We start from the raw sequence: 21,662 nt of genomic DNA, 5'->3' as shown, positions 1-21,662 counted from the left end.
GGTTGGGATTGAAATTCGACACAAAACCGGCGGTATGGCTTTTGCCGCCCGTTATATGTCCCGTCCAGTATTCATTGACTTCAATGGGACTGAATATCGGGTGGGTCGTATAACGCGTGGCAGAATCGACACCGCCCGGTGAGTCTTTCTGGGGTTTGGATCCACCAGGGTGCCCAACCTCTGCTAACTCAGCTGTGAGACCTTTCTTCATGGAGATTTATAGGAAAAGGAGCAGTGCTTTTCAGTACTAGATCACCTGGGGTAGCACCACCACTGTTATAGTTCGCATGCCAGATACGAGACTCCCAAAGCAAACGCTCTACTCGGAACTCCCTCACGGCAAACGAGCCAAAGGTGGGCAGAGGAAACATTACAAGGACACCCTCAAAGCCTCCCTGATAAAGTGCAACATCCCCACCGACACCTGGAAGTCCCTGGCCAAAGACCGCCTTAAGCGGAGGAAGAACATCCGGGAGGGTGCTGAGCACCTCGAGTCTCCTCGCCGAGAGCGTGCAGAAACCAAGCGCAGTCAGCGGAAGGAGCGTGCGGCAAACCAGTCCCACCCACCCTTTCCCTCAACCACTGTCTGTCCCACCTGTGACAGGGACTGTGGTTCTCGTATTGGACTGTTTGGTCACCTGAGAACTCACTTTTAGAGTGGAAGCAAGTCTGCCTCGATCTCGAGGGACTGCCAATGATGATGATGATGATGATGATGATTTAAGTCTCTGCTCTTAGCCAGTCGTTCCAATGTGATCAAGTCGTCCAGGCTTGAATCACCTGGGGCAGTATCGCCACCACGAAAAGAAAGAAAATGAAAGAAAGAAAAAAAGAAAAGAAAGGACAGAAGGAAGGGAGGGAGGGAAGGGAGGCAGGAAAGAATGAGAGGGAGGACGAGAGGGAAGGAGGAAAGAAGGGAGTGAGAGGGAGAGAGAGAAAGAAAGAAGAAAAAGAAAAAACGGAAAGAAAGAAAGAAAGAACAGAATGAGAGGGAGGACGGGAGGGAAGGGAAGGGAGGGAGGGAAGAAGGGAGGGAGGGAAGAAGGGAGGGAGGAAGGGAGAGGGAGAGGGAGAGAGAAAAAGAAAGAAAAAAAAATAAAGTATAGCACCTTTCAACCTCAGGACGTCCGAAAAGCGCTTCACAGCCAATGAAGTGCTTTTGGAGTGCAGTCACTGTTGTAATGTGGGAAACGTGGCGGACAATTTGCGCACAGCAAGCTCCCACACACAGCAATGTGATAATGACCAGATAATCTGTTTTAGTGATGTTGATTGAGGGATAAATATTGGCCCCAGGACACCGGGGAGAACTCCCCTGCTCTTCTTCCAAATGGTGCCGTGAGAGAGCAGACGGGACCTCGGTTTAACGTCTCATCCGAAAGACGGCACCTCCGACTGGGAGTGTCAGCCTGGATTTTGTGCTCAAGTCCCTAGATAGGGATAACAGACACTGCCAAGTCCCATGGGGATGTTCCAGGATCCCAGGCTGGTTTTGGAGCCTTTTTTCTGCCATTGTCTTCCCTTTCTGACTCATTCTTATAAGACATTTTTATAATGGTGTTTATTTAATCTGGATCATAAGCACCAAAACCCCAGCATGTCTCTGTGTTCGTGCTGCTAAACCAGGCACTCTTTTGTGGGTTCAAGTCCGACTCCAGCGACTTGAGCACATAAATCTAGGCTGACACTCCCAGTGCAGTGCTGAGGGAGCACCGCACTGTCGGAGATGCCGTTTTTCGGATGAGACGTTGACCCGAGGCCCCGTCTGCTCTCTCAGGTGGATGTAAAAGATCCCGCTGCACTATTTCGAAGAAGGGCAAGGGAGTTCTCCCCGGTGTCCTGGGGCCAATATTTATCCTTCAACCAACATAACAAAAACAGGTTATCTGGTCATGATCACATTGCTGTTTGTGGGAGCTTCGCTGCGTGTAGATTGGCTGCTGCGTTTCGCACATCACAACAGCGACTACGCTTCAAAAGTACTTCATTGGCTGTGACGCGCTTTGGGACGTCCTGAGGTTGTGAAAGGCGCTATAGAAATGCAAGTCTTTCTTTTCTTTTTTCTGGCCACAGTAAGAGAGCTGGAGTCAGCAATGTAAATGGGAGGGGCAGCTGATTCATGGATGCCAGCTCCTGTAATCCAAACTAAAGACTCACCAATGTAAGGATACTTCTACAATGCCCTCGAATTCCCCTGAATCAGTACTTCCTGATTTATCTCGCCGCCTTCTCTTTTCAGCCCTGATTGTCTCCCACACGAGTGGCCTTGGGCCTTCACCTAATTTCCCCAGCATATATATATATATAAAATAAACTTCTGTACTTCCCTTTTTCCTTTCTTGCTTTCTGCTGATGGGTTTTGACCTTAATAGGCACCTTCTCTGCATTGTCCTGTAAGCAAACATACATTGTACTTTGTAAAACAAGGGGAGTTCAAATCACAAAGCATAAAATGACCTGCATTTGTTCGGCATTAATGTGTGATGTTCCTCGTTATAGCTAGTCTTAATTATATCGTAAGGAGAGAGTTAGGCCACAGCTGGAGTACTGCGTACAGTTCTGGTCACCACAATACAGGAAAGATGTGACCGCACTGGAGAGGGTACAGAGGGGATTTACCAGGATGTGGCCGGGACTGGAGAATTTTAGCATGAGAAAAGATTGGATAGGCTGAGGTTGTTTTCTTTGGAATGGAGGAGGCTGAGGGGAGATTTAATTGAGGTGTATAAAATGATGAGGGGCCTAGATAGAGTGGATAGGAAGGACCAATTTCCTCTAGCAAAGAGGTCAATTACTAGGGGGCATAGATTTAAAGTATTTGTTAGAAGGATTAGAGGGGAGCTGAAGATAATGTTTTACACCCAGAGGGTGGTGGGGGTCTGGAACTCACTGCCTGAAAGGGTGGTAGAAGCAGAAACCCTCATAGCATTTAAAAAGCATTTGGATGTGCACCTGAAGTGCCGGAACCTGCAGGGCTACAGACCAAGAGCTGGAAAGTGGGATTAGGCTGGATGGCTCTTCTCCGGCCGTCACAGTCACAATGGGCCAAATGACCTCCTTCTGTAAACGTCTATGACTCTATGAGTACAGCAGCATGAGGCACAATTGGGAACCATCAGATGAATTCCCACATGTTGCCACAATTGCGAATCCCCACATGCTTCTTTGGATAAGCTACTTACTGGCTTATCCCCTGAGGGGCTGAGCTGTACAGAACAGGAATATCCGAGGGGCCAATCTGGGTTCCGTGTTGAGTTAGCTGGTGGCGGGGAAGCGGGCGGGCCTCAGAAACCTTGCGCTAGGCTGGGGAAAATCATCCAGGGTTGCCTGCTTCTGATCTCCATCCAGCAGCCTCTGTTGAAACTGTGTGGCTGAGGGAGGGCAGACATACACTATCCTGGTAAAACTAGCTATTAAAGGAACACTGCTTAAAAAGGAATTAAGTAGAAATTAATTTTAACATGTGCAAATTTGATTCCAGTGTCATTAATATCTTATGAGAAGGAAATCTGCCACCTTTACCCGGTCTGACCTACATGTGACACCAGACCCACAGCAATCTGGTTGACTCTTAACTGCCCCTCTGAAATGGCCTAGTGAGACACTCAGTTGTACCAAACCGCTACGACAACGTCAGCACTGTGGGAGTCCCTTCACCACACGGACTGCAGCGGTTCAAGGCAGCGGCTCACCACCGCCTTCTCAAGGGGCGATCAGGGACGGGCAATAAATGCCGGCCTTGCCAGCGACGCCCACACCCCAGGAACTAATAAGTAATTAAAATAGGTTTTTATTTTACATAATACTTACATTTTTATTTCCTTTCCAGTTTTTGTGCCAAAAAGTGCTTCGCTGGATAAGTTGTAAAAATGCTGACTTATGCTGGAATACAGTTCCACAGGCACTGGACTCCCTCCAATACCTCGCCCAAATGCACATTCTTTGTGTGTAAGTTAAGACAGTGGGTGTTGGCAAACTGCTGAACTGTACAGCCCAACGGTGTCCTCACCCGACATCCATGCACAGGCACATTAAGCAGAGACTGCTGCCTAGTAATCGGGAGTGGGAACCCAACCAAGTCTTACCCTCCACTCCCAGTCCAAAGGCGCTGATGCAAACTGGAGCTGCCCTGCCTGCGATACAACAACAACTTGCATTTATACAGCACCTTTAGCGTACTAAAACATCCCAAGGCACTTCACAGGAGCGTTGTAAAACAAAGTCTGACACCGAGCCACATAAGGAGATATTAGGGCAGGTGACCAAAAGCTAGGTCAAAGAGGTACGTTTTAAGGAGTGTCTTAAAGGAGGAGAGCGAGGTAGAGAGGTTTAGGGAGGGAATTCTAGAGCTTAGGGCCTAGGCAGCTGAAGGCACGGCCACCGATGGTGGAGCGATTAAAATCAGGAATGCTCAAGAGGCCAGAACTGGAGGAGCGCAGACATCTCGGGGCAGGTTGTGGGGCTGAAGGAGATTACAGAGATAGGGAGTGGGGTGAGGCCATGGAGGGATTTGAAAACAAGGATGAGAATTTTAAAATAGAGGTGTTGCTTAACCGGGCAAATGTAGGTCGGCGAGCACAGGGGGTGATGGGTGAATGGAACTTGGTGCGAGTTAGGACACGGGCAGCCGAATTTTGAATGACCTCAAGTTTAGGTAGGGTAGAATAGTGAAGTTTGGAGGTGTCTAGCTCAGCACAGACCAGGGATTAAATCTGGGATTTTAAGGTGTGAATAGCAAAGTGCTGCACCAGACAATTCCTTGACCCATTCGGCCACTGAGGGGGCCATAACAACGGTCACAGCAGTCCACAAGTACTTTACTGTCTGAACATCCTTGAGATATCTCAACAATGTGCTATATAAATGCTAAGGGGTCGCAATTCCGTTTCTAACGCCGCCGTTACCACCGGAGAGAGGCGGCTAACGGGCGGCAACGGTACGGCCTACCGTTGGCGGTAAGCAGCGTCCGCACCTCCGGAGAAATTCAGTTGGGTCTTTGGTGGAGGCGGCAAGAGGTAACGCTGTGCCCTCTAACGCCACCCACGTGGCGATGTCATCCAACGCGCAACGCACCTTTGGCGCCGCTGTCACAATATTTGGTTTCAACGGAGGCCTCACCGGTAGGCGGAGTTACAGCCTGAAAAAAGTGGTGAGTACATAGTGGATCGCGGGCGGAATTGCCCAGAGAGCAAGGAAAGTTTTTTAATCATTATTTATTTCTGCATTTTTTCAATTAGTTGTAACAGTGGGGAAGTGTGTGTAGGTCGGAGACAGTTTTTTTTCTCTTCCCATTTTTTCTCCCGTTGCAAAATTGAGTCGGCCTCCTGAGCTCCCGCCCCGTTGGCGCCCGAGGATGAGTGTGCAATGCCATTTTTTAGCGCTGCTCTCTCATCTTTGGGCGCAAAAACTCCATTTGGCAGTTTTGAGCCTGCACCTAACTCCTGACGGTAAAATCAGCACTCAGGCAATGACACCGCCTCAAAAACGGCGATACCGAATTTCGACTCCTAAGTATTTTAAAAATAAACTCGTGGTACTGACCTCACAAAGGTTAAGCCCACAGCATTATCATCACACGTCAAATGCGGCAGCAAGCTGGAAATCGGTGTCTATACTGACACTTAAAAGGGGAAATTATAGCTCCCAGGTGTCGAAGGCGGTGGGACATGGGGCCGGCGTGGGAGGCCCGACCCATTTTACCGGCTGGGCCTCATTAACATCCTGCTGGCTAGCTGACCGTCTGAAACGGCTGTCCAGGGGCAGGCCTGGAAGGTGCCAGTCAGGTGAGTCGTGCGGGTAGGGCAGAAGGTTCGTGGGAGGGACGTTGTTACTGTGGCTCAGTGGGCAGCACTCTCTCTCGCCTCTGAGTCAGAAGGTCGTGGGTTCAAATCCCACTCCAGGGACTTGAGCACAAAAATCCAGGCTGACGCTCCCAGTGCAATGCTGAGGGAGCGTAGCACTGTCGGAGGAGTCGTCTTGTGGATGAGACGTTAAACCGAGGCCCTGTCTGTTCTCTCAGGTGGACGTAAAAGATCCACGGGCACTATTTTGAAAAGCAGGTGGGTTATCCTCAGTGAACCTGGGGCCAATATTTAGCTCTCAATTAACATAATAAAAACAGATTATCTGGATCATTATCACATTGCTGTTTGTGGGAGCTTGCTGTGCGCAAATTGGCTGCCGCGTTTCCCGCATTACAACAGTGACTACATTCCAAAAAGTACTCTGTTGACTGTAAAGCGCTTTGAGTCGTGAAAAAACACTATATAAATGTAAGTCTTTCTTTTTTCTTTGGAAAGGGGCAGAGTGGGGAGAATAGAGCTCAGGGTCCAAACTTTCTTTGCAAGACTCAAAGAAGGCCGTTAAAATTGCACTTGGGCCCTATCGAATTGAGTCCTGATTCACATATATTTATGAGACTCCCACGTGAGTCCTCAACCGCCGCTAAAACCGCGGTGCGAAATCGCCACTGGGAGGAAAATGAGCGCTAATTGTACCACTTGGATCCTAACTCTTGGCCCATCCCCAGCAGAATAGCCAGCCTCTGACCTGCTCATGCTGCCACAGTGCTTATGTGGCTGGTCCAGTTAAGTTTCTGGTCAATGATGACCCCCCCCCCAGGATGTTGATGGTGGGGGACTTGGCGATGGTATTGCCGTTGATTGTCATGGGGTGGTGGTTAGACTCTCGCTTGTTGGAGATGGTCATTGCCTGGCACTTGTGTGGCCCAAATGTTACTTGCCACTTATCAGCCCAAGCCTGAATGTCGTCCAGGTCTTGTTGCGTGCGGGCACGGAGTGCTCTATTATCTGAAGAGTTGCGAATGGCACTGAACACTGTGCAGTCATCGGCAAACATCCCCACTTCTGACTTTATGAAGGATGGAAGGTAATTGATGAAGCAGCTGAAGATGGTTGGGCCTAGGACACTGCCCTGAGGAACTCCTGCAGCCATGTCCTGGGGCTGCGATGATTGACCTCCAACCACCACAACCATCTTTCTTCGTGTTAAGTACGACTCCAGCCAGTGGAGAGCATGAAAAGTTAAATATCAGGGAATTATTGCAAGGACTGTTATGGACTACACAAGCTGCCAGCTGAAATCCTTGATTACATTGCGATCTGTAACCGATTTCTGCGTATTAATTACTCTGCAGATAAGCCATCTGAATCCCGATTACAGCTTCAAAGTCTTTTGCCAGGTATCCAACTATTTTGTATATTATCCATCCTAATTCCATGATTAGATTACAACATGTAGCTCACTTCCAGGTATTCAATATTATTCAATATATAATCCATCTGAATCCTCAATTAAATGAGACTAGCCTGCCTGTAGGTCACTCCCAGGTCATCACTGTTCCTGTGTAATGCAAGAATTGTCGAAACACCAATGGAGGTGCTACAACAAAGGTGCATCTCTGTGATGCCCCATCAAGTCAAGTCCTTGAGTTCCACTGCCTCCATTGCACTGGCTGATGTGCCTGGGAACAGCTTCACGTTTACCGATGTGTTCACATTGCTCTCCTGGCCGGCTTCCCACCTTCCCTAAACTGCCCCGTATCCTAACGCGCACCGAGTCCCGTTCACTTATCACCCCCTGTGCTCGCTGCTGACCGATGGTCTGGCAACACCTTGATTTTTAAAATTCTCATACTCACGTTTAAATCCCTCGCCTCCCCCTATCTCTGTAACTTCGTCCAGCCCTACAACCCTCCGGGATCTCTGCGCTCCTCCAAATCTCGCCTCTTGGGCATCCCCTATTTCCATCGCCCCACCATTGGTGGCCGTGCCTTCAGCTGCCTGAGACCTGAGCTCTGGAATTCCCTCCCTAAACCTCTCTACCTTTCCATCTCTCTTTCCTCCTTTAGGACGTACTTAAAACCTACCTCTTTGATCAAGCTTTTAGTCACCTGTCCTAATATCATCTTATGTGGCTCGGTGTCAAATTTTGTCTCACAACGCTTTTATGAAGCGCCTTGTGATAGAATCATAGAAACATAGAAAATAGGTGTGGGAGTAGGCCATTCGGCCCTTCGAGCCTGCACCACCATTCAATATGATCATGGCTGATCATGCAACTTCAGTGCCCCATTCCTGCTTTCTCTCCATACCCCTTGACCCCTTTAGCCATAGGGGCCACATCTAACTCCCTTTTGAATATATCTAACGAACTGTCCTCAACAACTTTCTGTGGTAGAGAATTCCACAGGTTCACAACTCTCTGAGTGAAGAAGTTTCTCCTCATCTCGGTCCTAAATGGCTTACCCCTTATCCTTAGACTGTGACCCCTGGTTCTGGACTTCCCCAACATCGGGAACATAGAAAATAGGTGCAGGAGTAGGCCATTCGGCCCTTCGAGCCTGCACCACCATTCAATAAGATCATGGCTGATCATCATTCTTCCTGCACCTAATCTGTCCAATCCCGTCAGAATTTTTACTGCTTTACAGGTGTTGTATAAATACAAGTTGTTGTTGTATTCAACTATTGCAATACACTCCATCGTAACTTTCACAAGCATGCACTTTCCATCAAGGATCAATGAAGCGAGACCAAGGGTGAACTATCACGCTTTTCTTCTGCCTTCCTAGCCCAGAGATGCCACGATCTAACTGCAGTGCTCTTACAGCTGCCTCGCCCGAGATCAAGTAACTTGTCGCGGACTAGGGACTTTCTCGATCCTGGACATTTTGCTGCGACCTACCTCACTCCAACAATCCTCATCCCTCCTGGCCTTGGACTCTGCTGCATCCTTGACACTGCAGGGAGTTTCTGTGGAATAAAAGCAATGGCTTCAATGCTGATGATTCTGTACCTGTAGCTGTGTGGCCACGCTCAATTGGTGTGCGTGATCAGTGTGTTTTCTCATTGCCTAGTCTCACTTTCTAAGCTGACAGCCAGTCGTAGGATTGCAGGATCGGATAGCCAATCAGCAAATAGGACTACTGCGTCCATTTCTGGTCACCGTGACACAGTTCCGGCATTGGAGTCAGCACAGAGAAGAGACAAGTGGTTGATCCCCAGTGTCTGCGTTATGAGGAAAGTCTGGACAGACTTGGGGGCCGAAATTGTCCCGCGCTGGATTTTAGGCGCACAGTTTGAATTAAAAGAAAGTTTAGCGCCCGGCGAGACGGACCGTTAAATGTTCCGGAATTGGGCTCTTAGAGCCAAAGAATGTTGTGTGCCGGTAACGGGGCGTTCGCGAGATGCGACTCTCAGCGCTGCGCCTGGCATATCACCATGAGGGTCCCGCACAAGCCACTTAAAATCCTCAAAAGTTACAGCACAGAAGGAGGCAATTTTGGCCCATCGTGTCTTGCCGGTTTCTTAATGCAAAAACCGTGCATGGGCGGAAGTTTGAATGTATTTAGAGAGAACATTGTTGAGGAATCATCATCATAGGCAGCTCCTCGAACGAGGATGACTTGCTTCCACAAGAGTTCACTGATGTTTCAATGAAGGACCCGATGTTTCAGTCTTGAACTCCAATTGAGGGGGTGGAAGATGCCTGTGCGTGGATTTTTTTAACATGTGGTGACCGTTGCACACCAGCCACCACACGGGCTTGACAGAGCTAGGTCTTGGTCCAGTGGCAAAGGTTGAACCAGGACGACTGGAGACCTGCTCTGCTGCACAGACCTAGTGCGCGCACATATCGCAGTGTGGGCTGGGCCCGTGCTGCCTCTGGGCCCTCGGCTCTTCTGGGCCCCGTACCCTCATTCGCTGCACCTCCGCCCACAATGTTCCAGGGCCCGGTGCTCCAGCTCTATTTATAGCCCCGACCTGCGGTGGTGTTCTCACACAGGTCGGGGCGGCCCATGATGTCCCAGGGCCCGGCGCTCCAACTCTAAGAGTAGAGCAGGTGCAGACCTGCCCCCAATCAGCTTCAGCTGGCGTGGACGCGGCTTAAGAACCGGCTGCCAGAGGAATGGTCAGTTTTAGTCGTTTTCTTTTTAAGTTCCTGTGGCTGTGCAGCACTCCGCCCCCACCCCGTCCCAGCGCTCACGCGAGATTGCTGCCTGCAAGGCAGGCAGCCTGAAATCGGTTCATGCAGAAGGGCGAGCTGCCCGTGGAGGTGCGACGGGCCTGTGAAAGTACCTCACTGGGATTATTTCAGATAAGGACTGAGGTCCCGTCTTCAGCCGGCCTCGGGCCTCCCGGCTTGGGTACACATTGCCTCCAAAACCGGGCGTCAACAGCTTCTGCCTCAGTGCCTCCATTGTAAGTTGTGTTTGTCTTCTGCTACAGCTAACATTCTTATGCTGTGCTAGCGTACCTACAATTTACATTAAAATGCTGCATTTTTAAATAAAATCTATTAGTAAAGAATTCAATTTGCCAAAGAAAACAGAATTTTCAAGTTGTATAAAGTATTTAAAAAGTACTTGGATAAAATTATGAGGGACCTAAATAAAGTGGATAGGACGAACCTATTTCCCTTAGCAGAGGGGTCAACAACCAGGGGGCATAGATTTAAAGTAACTGGGCGGAGGTTTAGAGGGGATTTGAGGGGAAATGTCTTCACACAGAGGGTGGTGGGGGTCTGGAACTCACTGCCTGAAAGGGTGGTAGAGGCAGAAACCTTCACCACATTTAAAAAGTACTTGGATGTGCACTTGAAGTACCGTAACCTACAGGGCTACGGACCGAGAGCTGGAAAGTGGGATTAGGCTGGATGGCTCTTTGTCAGACACGATGGGCCGAATGGCCTCCTTCTGTGCTGTAACTTTCTACGATTCCAATGTGTTGGAGAAATAATCAACATATAGTTACCCGGCGAATCTTGACTGTTATTCTCTTTGGTGAGTTCAGTGTCTTCATTTTCCTTGTATCTGACAATAAAGCCAAAGTGGGATAGTCGGTCCTGCCAAGTAAAATAAAATAATTCTGATGAACAAAACGGAGCTTTAATACAGTAATATATCCCCCCACCCCCCGCACACTCGCCATGGGCAGTCACAACAGACTTGTTCTCACACCCAACACACGCATGCTGTAGTCTCACACCACAAACCGCAGGTGCAGCCCCGCACTATAAAGAAAGATTTGGATTTATATAGTGCCTGTCACGACCACCGGACGTCTCAAAGAGCATTACAGCCAATGAAGTACTTTTGGAGTGTAGTCACTGTTGTAATGTGGGAAACGCAGCAGCCAATTTGCATACAGCAAGCTCCCACAAACCCCATCAGCATCATCATAGGCAGTCCCTCGGAATCGAGGAAGACTTGCTTCCACTCCTGGTGAGTTCTTTGGTGGCTGAACAGTCCAATACGAGAGCCACAGGTGGGACAGATAGTCATTGAGAGTAAGGGAGGGTGGGACTGGTTTGCTGCATGCTCTTTCCGCTGCCTGCGCTTGTTTTCTGCAAGCTCTCGGCATTGTGATTCGAGGTGCTCAGCGCCCTCCCAGATGCGCTTTCTCCACTTAGGGCGGTCTTGGGCCAGGGACTCCCAGGTGTCAGTAGGGATGTCGCACTTTATCAGGGAGGCTTTAAGGGTATCCTTGTAACGTTTCCGCTGCCCACCTTTGGCTCGTTTGCCATGAAGGAGCTCCGCGTAGAGCACTTGCTTTGGGAGTCTCGTGTCTGGCATGCGGACTATGCGGCCTGCCCAGCGGAGCTGGTGCTGTTAGCCTGACCAAGGACGCTGATGTTGGTGCGCCTGTCCTCCCAGGGGATTTGTAGGATCTTGCGAAGACATTGTTGATGATATTTCTCCAGCGACTTGAGGTGTCTACTGTACATGGTCCATGTCTCAGCCATACAGGAGGGGCGGGTATTACTACAGCCCTGTAGACCATGAGCTTGGTGGCAGTTTTGAGAGCCTGGTCTTCAAACAGCAATGTGATAAATGACCAGACAACCTGTTTTTTTGTTATGTTAATTGAGGGATAAATATTGGCCCCAGGGATAACTCCCCTGCTCTTCTTCAAGATAGCACCATGGGATCGTTTATGTCCACTTGTAAGAGCAGACAGGATCTCCGTTTAACATCTCATTTGAAAGACAGCACCTCCAACTGCATTGGAGTGTCAGCCAAGATTTTCTTGTGCTCATGACCCTGGAGTGGGACTTGAACCCACAGCCTTCTGACTCAGAGGCAAGGGTGCTACCCACTGAGCCACAGCTGACACAATGACCAAACCACAAACTACCACACTTCACAAGCTAACACCAAACACACTGCCACACAAGCACATTGTCACACCACATACACTGCTAACCCACTCCCACACCACAGAAATGTTCTCACACTAAACGCACAACATGAATTAAACACACTCCCCCACTATACTTCAGGTACAGAAAATAATCAAAAAGGCTAATGGAATGCTGGCCTTTATATCCAGAGGACTAGAGTACAAGGAGGGTAGAAGTTATGCTGCAGCTGTACAAAGCCCTGGTTAGACCACACCTGGAGCACTATGAGCCGTTCTGGGCACCACACTTTAGGGAGGATATATTGGCCTTGGAGGGAGTACAGTGCGGGTTTACCAGAGTGATACCCGCACTCCAAGGGTTAAGTTACGAGGAGAGATTACACAAATTAGGGTTGTATTCCCTAGCATTTAGAACGTTAAGGGGTGACCTGATCGAAGTTTTCAAGATATTAATGGCAACAGACAGGGTAGATAGAGAGAAACTTTTCCCACTGGTTGGGGAGTCTGGGGGCTGAATTTTAGGCTTCCCTGTTTTCGGGGCGGAAACGGAGGCGGGGCGGGAAAGTTAACAGGCGGGAATAGTTTGCGCTTTGGTAAGGAAGTTTTGGCATCTGGGCCCCTGCATCAAAGGGCGCAGCGCGAAGGGAGGCATTGTGTACTTTTTGTGGTGCAAAAATGGGAAACTCGCGAACTAAAGTGCCGGGCCGTGTGCACTCCAAGAGATGCCGGTGGCGGGGGGGGAGAAATACCTTAAAACACAAATACATTCCCAAAACATTGCCCACACCACCGCAACACAAATCGGTGAAAATCGGCACTTGCCTTCGGAGCACTTGACCTTCCTCACCGCCGCCGGCTATGGTGGACCGCTCTGGTTTCTCAGGCGGGCGTTGCGGGCGCATTTCCGGGCGGACGGGTCGAGGAAAAGTCCAAACTGCTGCCGGTGTTGCAACCAGAGGCGTTGCAACACCCGGCGCAGCACTTCCCGGCGGTGCTGCTCAGCGCCCACCGCGAGAATGGATCGGAGGATCGCGGGACACCTGGATGCTGCCTTCCGGGCCGTGCCGGGGCGAAACCGGGAGCGTGAAAGACCAGAAAATCCAGCCTTAGGACTGGGGGGGGGGGGGAAGGGGGCAGTCTAAAAATTAAAGCCAGGCCTTTCAGGAGTGAAATCAGGAAACACTTCTACACGCAAAGGGTGGGAGAGGTTTTGAAGTCTGTTCCGCAAACGGCAATCGATGCGAGATCAATTGTTAATTTTAAATCGGAGATTGATAGCTTTCTGTTAACCAAAGGTATTAGGGATATGGGGGCGAAGGTGGGTATATGGAGCTGGGCCGCAGATCAGCCGTGACCTCAGCGAATGGTGGAACAGGCTCGAGGGGCTGAATGGCCTCCTCCTGCTCCTATGTGTTATATGTGTAAGCACTTTAGTAATAACTCCACGAGGTACGGTATTGTACTTGAACTGTTGTGACCTTAGTCCATTTATTGTAGCTCCTGAGTGAGGATACAGTGAGGTGAGCTCCCTTTTATACTTGGTTGCCTGCAGTGTGCAGGTGGCCCTTAGGTCTCCACCAGTAGCACCCTCTGGTGGTACAGGTATGGTGTATACAGTGTGAAGGTACATTCAGTGGTCTAATGTTACAGTATATATATTATACACACACACAGCACTATGTTCCTATATACAGGCTAGAAATTGGCACTCTAGTGCAGTAGAGGTGCACGTCTGAGATTGGTGCTGAGAAATGTGGGCTAGAAATTAGTCTCAGGCGGTGGCGCACAACAGTTGCTATTGGATCGGCCACCCGTGATGCACAGTGCCTGATATTCAGCTCCTTTGCAGTCAATGGATTGTTTGTCAGGCGCTGCTTTTAATGGGCTGCCGATCCGATATCACTCCGTTTGTGCCACTGCCCAACACCAATTTCTAGACCATTGTCAGGGCAACAGAGAGTGACTGGATGCCTGAAATGGCTGTCCCCTTTATCAGCTCTAAGATCCTCACCTCGATGAGCACGATAAAAGAATTGAAAGGCTTGACATTTATGTTTGTGACACGTGGTCAGATCAAGGAAGGTTTCCTGCCTAATTTGGTTACCCTCTGGTGTTCTTACTAGTTAGTATATTTTTGTGAAGGTCAAATCCGATTCCTTTTTTGACTATCTGCAAAAACATACAAGGGAAGACAGACAAGCTGGCTTTAAAGCTCAAAATCGTAAATTAACAGAGACTCTAAAACACCTGAATTTTCACTTTCTGAGCCTCTTCAGCCATCTTCTTTCCAGCTTTTATCCTCTTTGTGAAATCATATTTCTAGATACAAGAGAAATAAAATAAAACAATGCTGGATTCTTCCCATAATAGCCTTTCTCAGTTCAACAAATGTTTAAGTAGCAGACGGGGCTTACCCCCGAAGCCCGCAATGTGAAGCCTGCGGCGGAGGAATGGAGCGCAGCCCGATCCCCGAGCCCGTCCGGCAGCGCCTCCACAGCCTGAGTCACACCTTCTTTACCCAGGAGCGCGGCGAGGCAGCGGAGCAGGGGGAGGGGCGGCCGCTGCGGTGTGACCCCGGTAATACAGAGACACAGACCTGCATTTATATAGCGCCTTTCACCACCTCGGGACAGCCCAAAGCGCTTCACAGGCAATGAAGGACTTGGAGTGCAGTCACTGCGTATTGCGGGAAACGCGGCAACCAATTAGTGCACAGCAAGATCCCACAGGCATCGATGTGTTGAAGACCAGATGAACTGTTTTTTTAGTTATGTTGATTGGGGGATAAATATTGGCCCCAGGACACCGATGGTAATTCCCCCTGCTCTTCTTCGAAATAGTGCCCTGGGATCTTTTACATCCACCTGAGAGGGCAGACGGGGCCTCGGTTTAACATCTCATCCCGAAAGACGGAAAATGGGATCAGGCAGGAGAGCTCTTGGTCGGCCAGCGCGCGGACACGATGGGCTGTAAATGTGCTGTAAATTTCTGTGATTCTGTGAAACTTCTCACATCACGGAAACGTCCCAAAACATTCCGACTGGCCCCGATTTTAACTCGACAGACTCCCCGCGCAGGCCTGAGCTAAAATTATAGTCGGGTCTCAATGATGTCACTGGGCTGCAACATGCATATGTAACGAAGGACTCGCTTGGCTCCGGGCGGGTGTCCTTGCTGCCTGTTCAGGAGAGCAGGTTAAAAATTGCAGAAGTTGCGATCATGGCAGCTTTCAGACAGGTCAGAACTAGGGCGATTTTACCGCCCACTCACCAGGTTTATGCTGAGCGAGTAGGGTAAAGATCACCCCTTGCGCAGGCAAACTGAGCAGCCACTCTGCAGGAACAACGCGCCACAAACTGCAACGAGATGAATGGTCGACCAGTCCGTGCCGGTGTTTATGCTCGAGTGGAGCACAAACGCCGACATGGACTGGTTGGGCCGAATAGCCCCTTTCTGTGCTGTATATGGTGTCAGCTGTGGCTCAGTGGGTAGCACACTCGCCTCCGAGTCAGAAGGTTGTGGATTCGAGTCCCACTCCAACTTGAGCTTAATCTGTATAGTTAAACAGGACCCGCTGATTGTGGGCTGGCATGCTTGACGCCTGCAATTTACAATAGAAGACGGCCAGATTGGGATGGAATAGCACCCCCCGCCCCCCCCACTCCATTTTAATTGTTCTCCACCCCCACAGAAACCAGGCGGGAGGTGTTAAAATCAAACCCCACATCCCACATGGAGGTGGCGTTACTCATTCATTTAAAATAAGTTGAGAGCAGAAGGACGCTGCAATGTGTGCACCTGTGAGTACGCTCACAGGTTGGTTGAGCTGTTGAGTTGGGAGTGGCTTAGCCAGTCACGTGATGTTCACAAGACTCAATAAAACCCTGGCCTGTTGGGTTCGGGGGATTCACGCTGAGGTATGCAGTTGTGAGCCTGGTGGATGAACTGGTAATGTGTCGTGCGATGGCTAAACCTTTGTTAATTAACTAGTTCTTAATAGCAATGTGTTGCTATGAATTCTTAAGCAAAGAATCCATAGAAACATAGAAATTTACAGCGCAGAAGGAGGCCATTTCGGCCCACCATGTTCGCTCCGGCCGACAAAGAGCCACACGACCCTCGGTCAGCAGCCCTGAAGGTTATACATAAACCTATGAACAATGGCGGAAAGGTAAAGAGCACCCAGCCCAACCAGTCCACCTCACACAACTGCAACACCCCTTACACCGAAACATTCTACACTCCACCCCAACTGGAGCCATGTGATCTCCTGGGAGAGGCAAAAACCAGATAAAAATCCAGGCCAATTTAGGGGAACAAATCTGGGAAAATTCCTCTCCGACCCATTCAGGCGATCGACACTAGTCCAGATCACCCTGGCCGTATTCGATTCCCTGCAATACTTACCATTATATCTGCGCCAGCCAGCAAGAGGTCATCCAGTCTAATCCCAATTACCAGCTCTAGGCCCGTAACCCTGCAGGTTACGGCACTTTAAGTGCCCATCCAACCATCTCTTAAAAGTGGTGAGGGTTTCTGCATCCACCACTCTTCCAGGCAGTGAGTTCCAGATCCCCACAACCCTCTACGTGAAGATGCCCCCCCTCAAATCCCCTCTAAACCTTCCAGCAGCCACCTTAAAACTATGCCCCCTCGTAATAGACCCCTCCACCAATGGAAATAGGCCCTGACTATCCATTATGTACAATCGATAGGGTCTCCTCTCAACCTCCTCTGTTCCAATGAGAACAAACCCATGAGGCAAGTACATTACAGATGCCATGTGTAATCGAAATTTGGTTGATGAAGTTTACTCACCGATATGTTTCTCTCCAGAGGAAGATCCTGGAAACTCTTTATTAGTGATACAGAGATCCATGCATGGCTTACAGTGTTGTCGAAAAATGTAATGTGGTATTTTGACTGGAAAAGCAACACAGGTGTTTAGTGAATAAGGCTATCACAATCAACTCACATTGTTCACCTCACATTGTTTAACAATGATTTTTTTAAACAGTTACACGGGGCTCCAAATGCGGCCCTCTCCCGGCCTCTAATGAAGTGTTGAGCTGTGCAGTTCGCAAAGTTGCACAATCCCAGGGCTGGAATTTCCGGTCCTTTGTGTTCAGGGTTTCGCCGCGGAGCGGCGTGAAGGGCGGCGGTCTCCAGCGCCCCGCAGCGATCCTCCGGTCGGGTTTCGCGGCGGCGCTGAGCAGCACCGCCCGGAAGAGCTGCGCCGGGTGTACAACGTCCCCCTGGTTGCGACACCGGCCCGAGTTTTGAGTCTTGCCCGACCCGGAACGGTCCGCCCAGAAGTGCGCCCGCAACGACCGGCTGGGAAATCAGAGCACTCTCTGGCTGGCTGTTTCGCGCGAGAGTTCCCCTTCCTTGAGCCAAGAGCGGTGTACAACGCCTTCCTTAGCGCTGCACCCCCTGACGCAGGGAGGGCCCAGGTGCCCAAACTTAAAGTGCTAACTTTCCCGCCCCGCCGCCTTTATCGCCCCGAAAACAAAAAAGCCTAAAATCCAGTCAATGCAGCGCTAGCTGACCTCAACCGGGGGAGGGGCATTACAATTGACCTCGGTGTTGACTGGGCTTGGGAGAGGGGAAAAAAAATCAACCAAAGTTGCTGCCTTCGATCACCATCCCTGCAGGAAAGAGCACGTGCGTGGTCGTCACATGTGGGACAGCAACAAAAACAACAGCTTGCATTTATATAGCGCCTTTAACGTAGTAAAACATCCCAGGGTGCTTCACAGGAGCGTTATCATTGACACCGAGCCACATTCAGGTGCTCCTGTCCTCCCGTTCACATCCGTTCCCCCACCCCCCTCCCTACATCAGCTGGGGGTCCCGCAGCGGTTCGATTTAAAAATTCTCATCCTTGTTTTTCAAATTCCTCCATGGCCTCGTCCCTCCCTCTCTCTGTGACCTCCTCCAGCCCTATAATGCCCCCACCCTCCCCCCCACCCCAAGATCTCTGTGTTCCTCCAATGGTCTCTTGCGCAACTCCGATCGGTGGCCGTGCCTTCAGTTGTCTGGGCCTTAAGCTCTGGACCTCTCTGCCTCTCAACCTCTCTGTCTCTCAACCTCTCCTTCCTCCTTTAAGACTCTCATTCAAACTTGCCTCTTTAACCAAGCTTTTGGTCATCGGCCCTAATATCTCCTTATGTGTCAAATTATCTCAGTGTCAAATTTTGCTTGATAACGCTCCTGTGAAGTGTCATGGTACGTCCTACTAAGTTAAAGGCGCTATATAAATACAGGTTGTTGTTATGTGGTTGACTTTCAATACTTTTGGAAGTGGCCTTGCAAGCCACTTTGTTGTAAAATAATTGCTATAGCCACCTTCTCAGGGCAATTAGGAATGGACAATAAATACGCCAGCCAACTCCCACATCCAGAGAACAAATACTCTGCACAGATCGTGAATTGAACCTGCAACCTATGGTGGCCGTGGCTTAGTGCTATACGAGACAGTAGAGACATACTGACCGGAAACTGATCTGAGTTGTTTGTGAACATAAAGTATTTCCCAGTCTGAGGATCATGGTCCACCATCCCTGGCCACCTAAATACAGTAAGTCAACAGTTGACCTCAGTCTTTAAAAACAGAATTTGAATGCAGAAACACAATTTTAGCAGTGTGACCACAGCCATGTCTGTGGCTAGTCAGCAATTTCTGTTGGACAACACTGACATGAGTTGACACTTCTGTACACTATGGAGGAAAGGCTCCACTATTGGTGATGCTGTCATTCAGGTGATGTCTTGTCTACCTGCTCAGGTGGGCATGAACGATCTTGTAATGTATGCACCTGCGAGTATGCTCACAGGATTGTAGAGCTGTTGTGAAGGCCTCCTCGTAGGACTGCTCCTGGGCATGGCCAAGGTGGCCATCAACCGGTCCAGGCTGCGGGCGGTCGAGGGGATCGTTCAGTGCGACTGCCTGCCTCTCTTCCGCGGTTACATCAGAGCCAGGGTGTCCCTGGAGATGGAGCACGCGGTGTCCACCGGTACGCTCGCGGCCTTCCACGAGAGGTGGGCGCCGGAGGGACTGGAGTGCATCATCACCCCCGGGAACCAAATGTTAATTTGAACCGTTAGTGTCTGAAGTTTAATTTGTTTAAGTTTGTCGGCTTTAGTGCCCCCCCCGGCCCCCCTTTTAACCAGGGGGCACTTGTATAATTTGTGTTCTTAGTTCCCCCCCAAAAAAAACAAACAAGGGTCCACTTGAAAAGTTTTTGGAGTGTGCCCCCCCCGTCCCCCTTTAACGAGGGGGGGCACTGGATTATTAGTTTACAACAAAAAGTTGGAGCAGCGCGAGTCCGGGGTTGGTGAGGCGAACTTGTGCAGCTACAGGGAGAAGGCAAAAAAGAAGTAAAAAGAAACAGAAAGGTGACGTCACAGCCAAATGGGTAAGTGATTGGCTGGTGATTGGTGAGTAGTTTTTCTTTCTTCTCTTTAACAGTGAGTAAACTTTAACATTATTGTTGCCTATCTAAAGGTTAAGTCATGGCAGAAGAGCTCGGTCGCGTGTTATGCTCCTCCTGTACCATGTGGGAACTCAGGGACGACTCCAGTGTTCCTGACGACTACGTGTGCGGGAAGTGTATCCACCTCCAGCTCCTGACAGACCGTGTTGCGGAGTTGGAGCTGAGGGTGGATTCACTCTGGAGCATCCACGATGCTGAGAATGATGTGAGTAGCACGTGTAGCGAGTTGGTCATACCACAGGAGAAGGGTCCACAGCCAGCTAGGGAATGGAAGACCAGCAGGAAGAGCAGTGCAAAGAAGGTAGTGCAAGGGTCCCCTGAGGTCATCCCACTGCAAAACAGATACACTGCTTTGGGTACTGTTGAGGGAGATGACTCATCAGGGGAGGGCAGCAGCAGCCAAATTCATGGCACCGTGGCTGGCTCTGTTGCACAGGAGGGCAGGAAAAAGAGTGGGAGAGCGATAGTGATAGGGGATTCAATTATTAGGGGAATAGATAGGCATTTCTGCAGCCGCAACCGAGACTCCAGGAGAGTATGTTGCCTTCCTGGTGCAAAGGTCAAGGATGTCTCGGAGCGGGTGCAGGACATTCTAAAAAGGGAGGGAGAACAGCCAGTTGTTGTGGTGCACATTGATACCAACGATATAGGTAAAAAAAAAGGGATGAGGTCCTACGAAACGAATTTAAGGAGCTAGGAGCTAAATTAAAAAATAGGACCTCAAAAGTAGTAATCTCGGGATTGCTACCATTACCACGGGCTAGTCAGAGTAGAAATCGCAGGATAGCGCAGATGAATACGTGGCTTGAACAGTGGTGCAGCAGGGAGGGATTCAAATTCCTGGGGCATTGGAACCGGTTCTGGGGGAGGTGGGACCAGTACAAACCAGACGGTCTGCACCTGGGCAGGACCGGAACCAATGTCCTCGGGGGAGTGTTTGCTAGTGCTGTTGGGGAGGAGTTAAACTAATATGGCAGGGGAATAGGAACCAATGGAGGGAGACAGAGGGAAACAAAAAGGAGACAAAATCAAAAAACAGAAAAGAGATGAGAAAAAGTGGAGGGCAGAGAAATGCAAGACAAAGAACAAAAAGGGCCACTGTACAACAAAATTCTAAAAGGACAAAGGGTGCTAAAAAAACAAGCCTGAAGGCTTTGTGTCTTAATGCAAGGAGTATCCGAAATAAGCTGGATGAATTAACTGTGCAAATAGATGTTAACAAATATGATGTGATTGGGATTACAGAGACGTGGCTCCAGGATGATCAGGGCTGGGAACTCAACATCCAGGGGTATTCAACATTCAGGAAGGATAGAATAAAAGGAAAAGGAGGTGGGGTAGCATTGCTGGTTAAAGAGGAGATTAATACAATAGTTAGGAATGACATTAGCTTGAATGATGTGGAATCTACATGGGTAGAGCTGCAGAACACCAAAGGGCAAAAAACGTTAGTGGGAGTTGTGTACAGACCTCCAAACAGTAGTAGTGATGTTGGGGAGGGCATCAAACAAGAAATTATGGGTGCATGCAATAAGGGTGCAGCAGTTATAATGGGTTTAATATGCACATAGATTGGAAGCAATACGGTGGAGGAGGATTTCCTGGAGTGCATAAGGGATGGTTTTCTAGACCAATATGTCGAGGAACCAACTAGGGGAGAGGCCATCTTAGACTGGGTGTTGTGTAATGAGAGAGGATTAATTAGCAATCTCATTGTGCGAGGCCCCTTGGGGAAGAGTGACCATAATATGGTGGAATTCTGCATTAGGATGGAGAATGAAACAGTTAATTCAGAGACCATGGTGCAGAACTTAAAGGGTAACTTTGAAGGTATGAGGCGTGAATTGTCTAGGATTGATTGGCGAATGATACTTGAGGGGTTGACTGTGGATGGGCAATGGCAGACATTTAGAGACCGCATGGATGAACTACAACAATTGTACATTCCTGTCTGGCATAAAAATAAAAAAGCGAAGGTGGGTCAAGCGTGGCTATCAAGGGA

At 49.5% G+C, this 21,662-nt stretch overlaps 1 protein-coding gene across 2 annotated transcripts in view; it reads right to left on the bottom strand.

The window, feature by feature from the left end:
- The window catches only part of LOC139232661 (zinc finger CW-type PWWP domain protein 1-like), a 102,993-nt gene that overhangs the window by 15,122 nt on the left and 66,209 nt on the right, over positions 1-21,662 (bottom strand). For both annotated transcript variants that reach the window (XM_070863121.1, XM_070863120.1), the window contains 6 exons: positions 18,660-18,735; positions 16,983-17,087; positions 14,412-14,483; positions 10,776-10,866; positions 8,707-8,774; positions 2,330-2,391 (listed from right to left, as the gene is read on the bottom strand). In XM_070863121.1, the coding sequence (XP_070719222.1) occupies positions 2,330-2,391; positions 8,707-8,774; positions 10,776-10,866; positions 14,412-14,483; positions 16,983-17,087; positions 18,660-18,735 (474 nt within the window). The remainder of the gene's footprint in view (positions 1-2,329; positions 2,392-8,706; positions 8,775-10,775; positions 10,867-14,411; positions 14,484-16,982; positions 17,088-18,659; positions 18,736-21,662) is intronic.

The sequence above is a fragment of the Pristiophorus japonicus genome, chromosome 20 (genome assembly GCF_044704955.1).
Source record: "Pristiophorus japonicus isolate sPriJap1 chromosome 20, sPriJap1.hap1, whole genome shotgun sequence".
Taxonomy (NCBI): Eukaryota; Metazoa; Chordata; class Chondrichthyes; family Pristiophoridae; genus Pristiophorus; species Pristiophorus japonicus.
The sequence above is the reverse complement of the archived record's forward strand: the minus strand, read 5'-3'. Positions and strand labels throughout refer to the sequence as shown.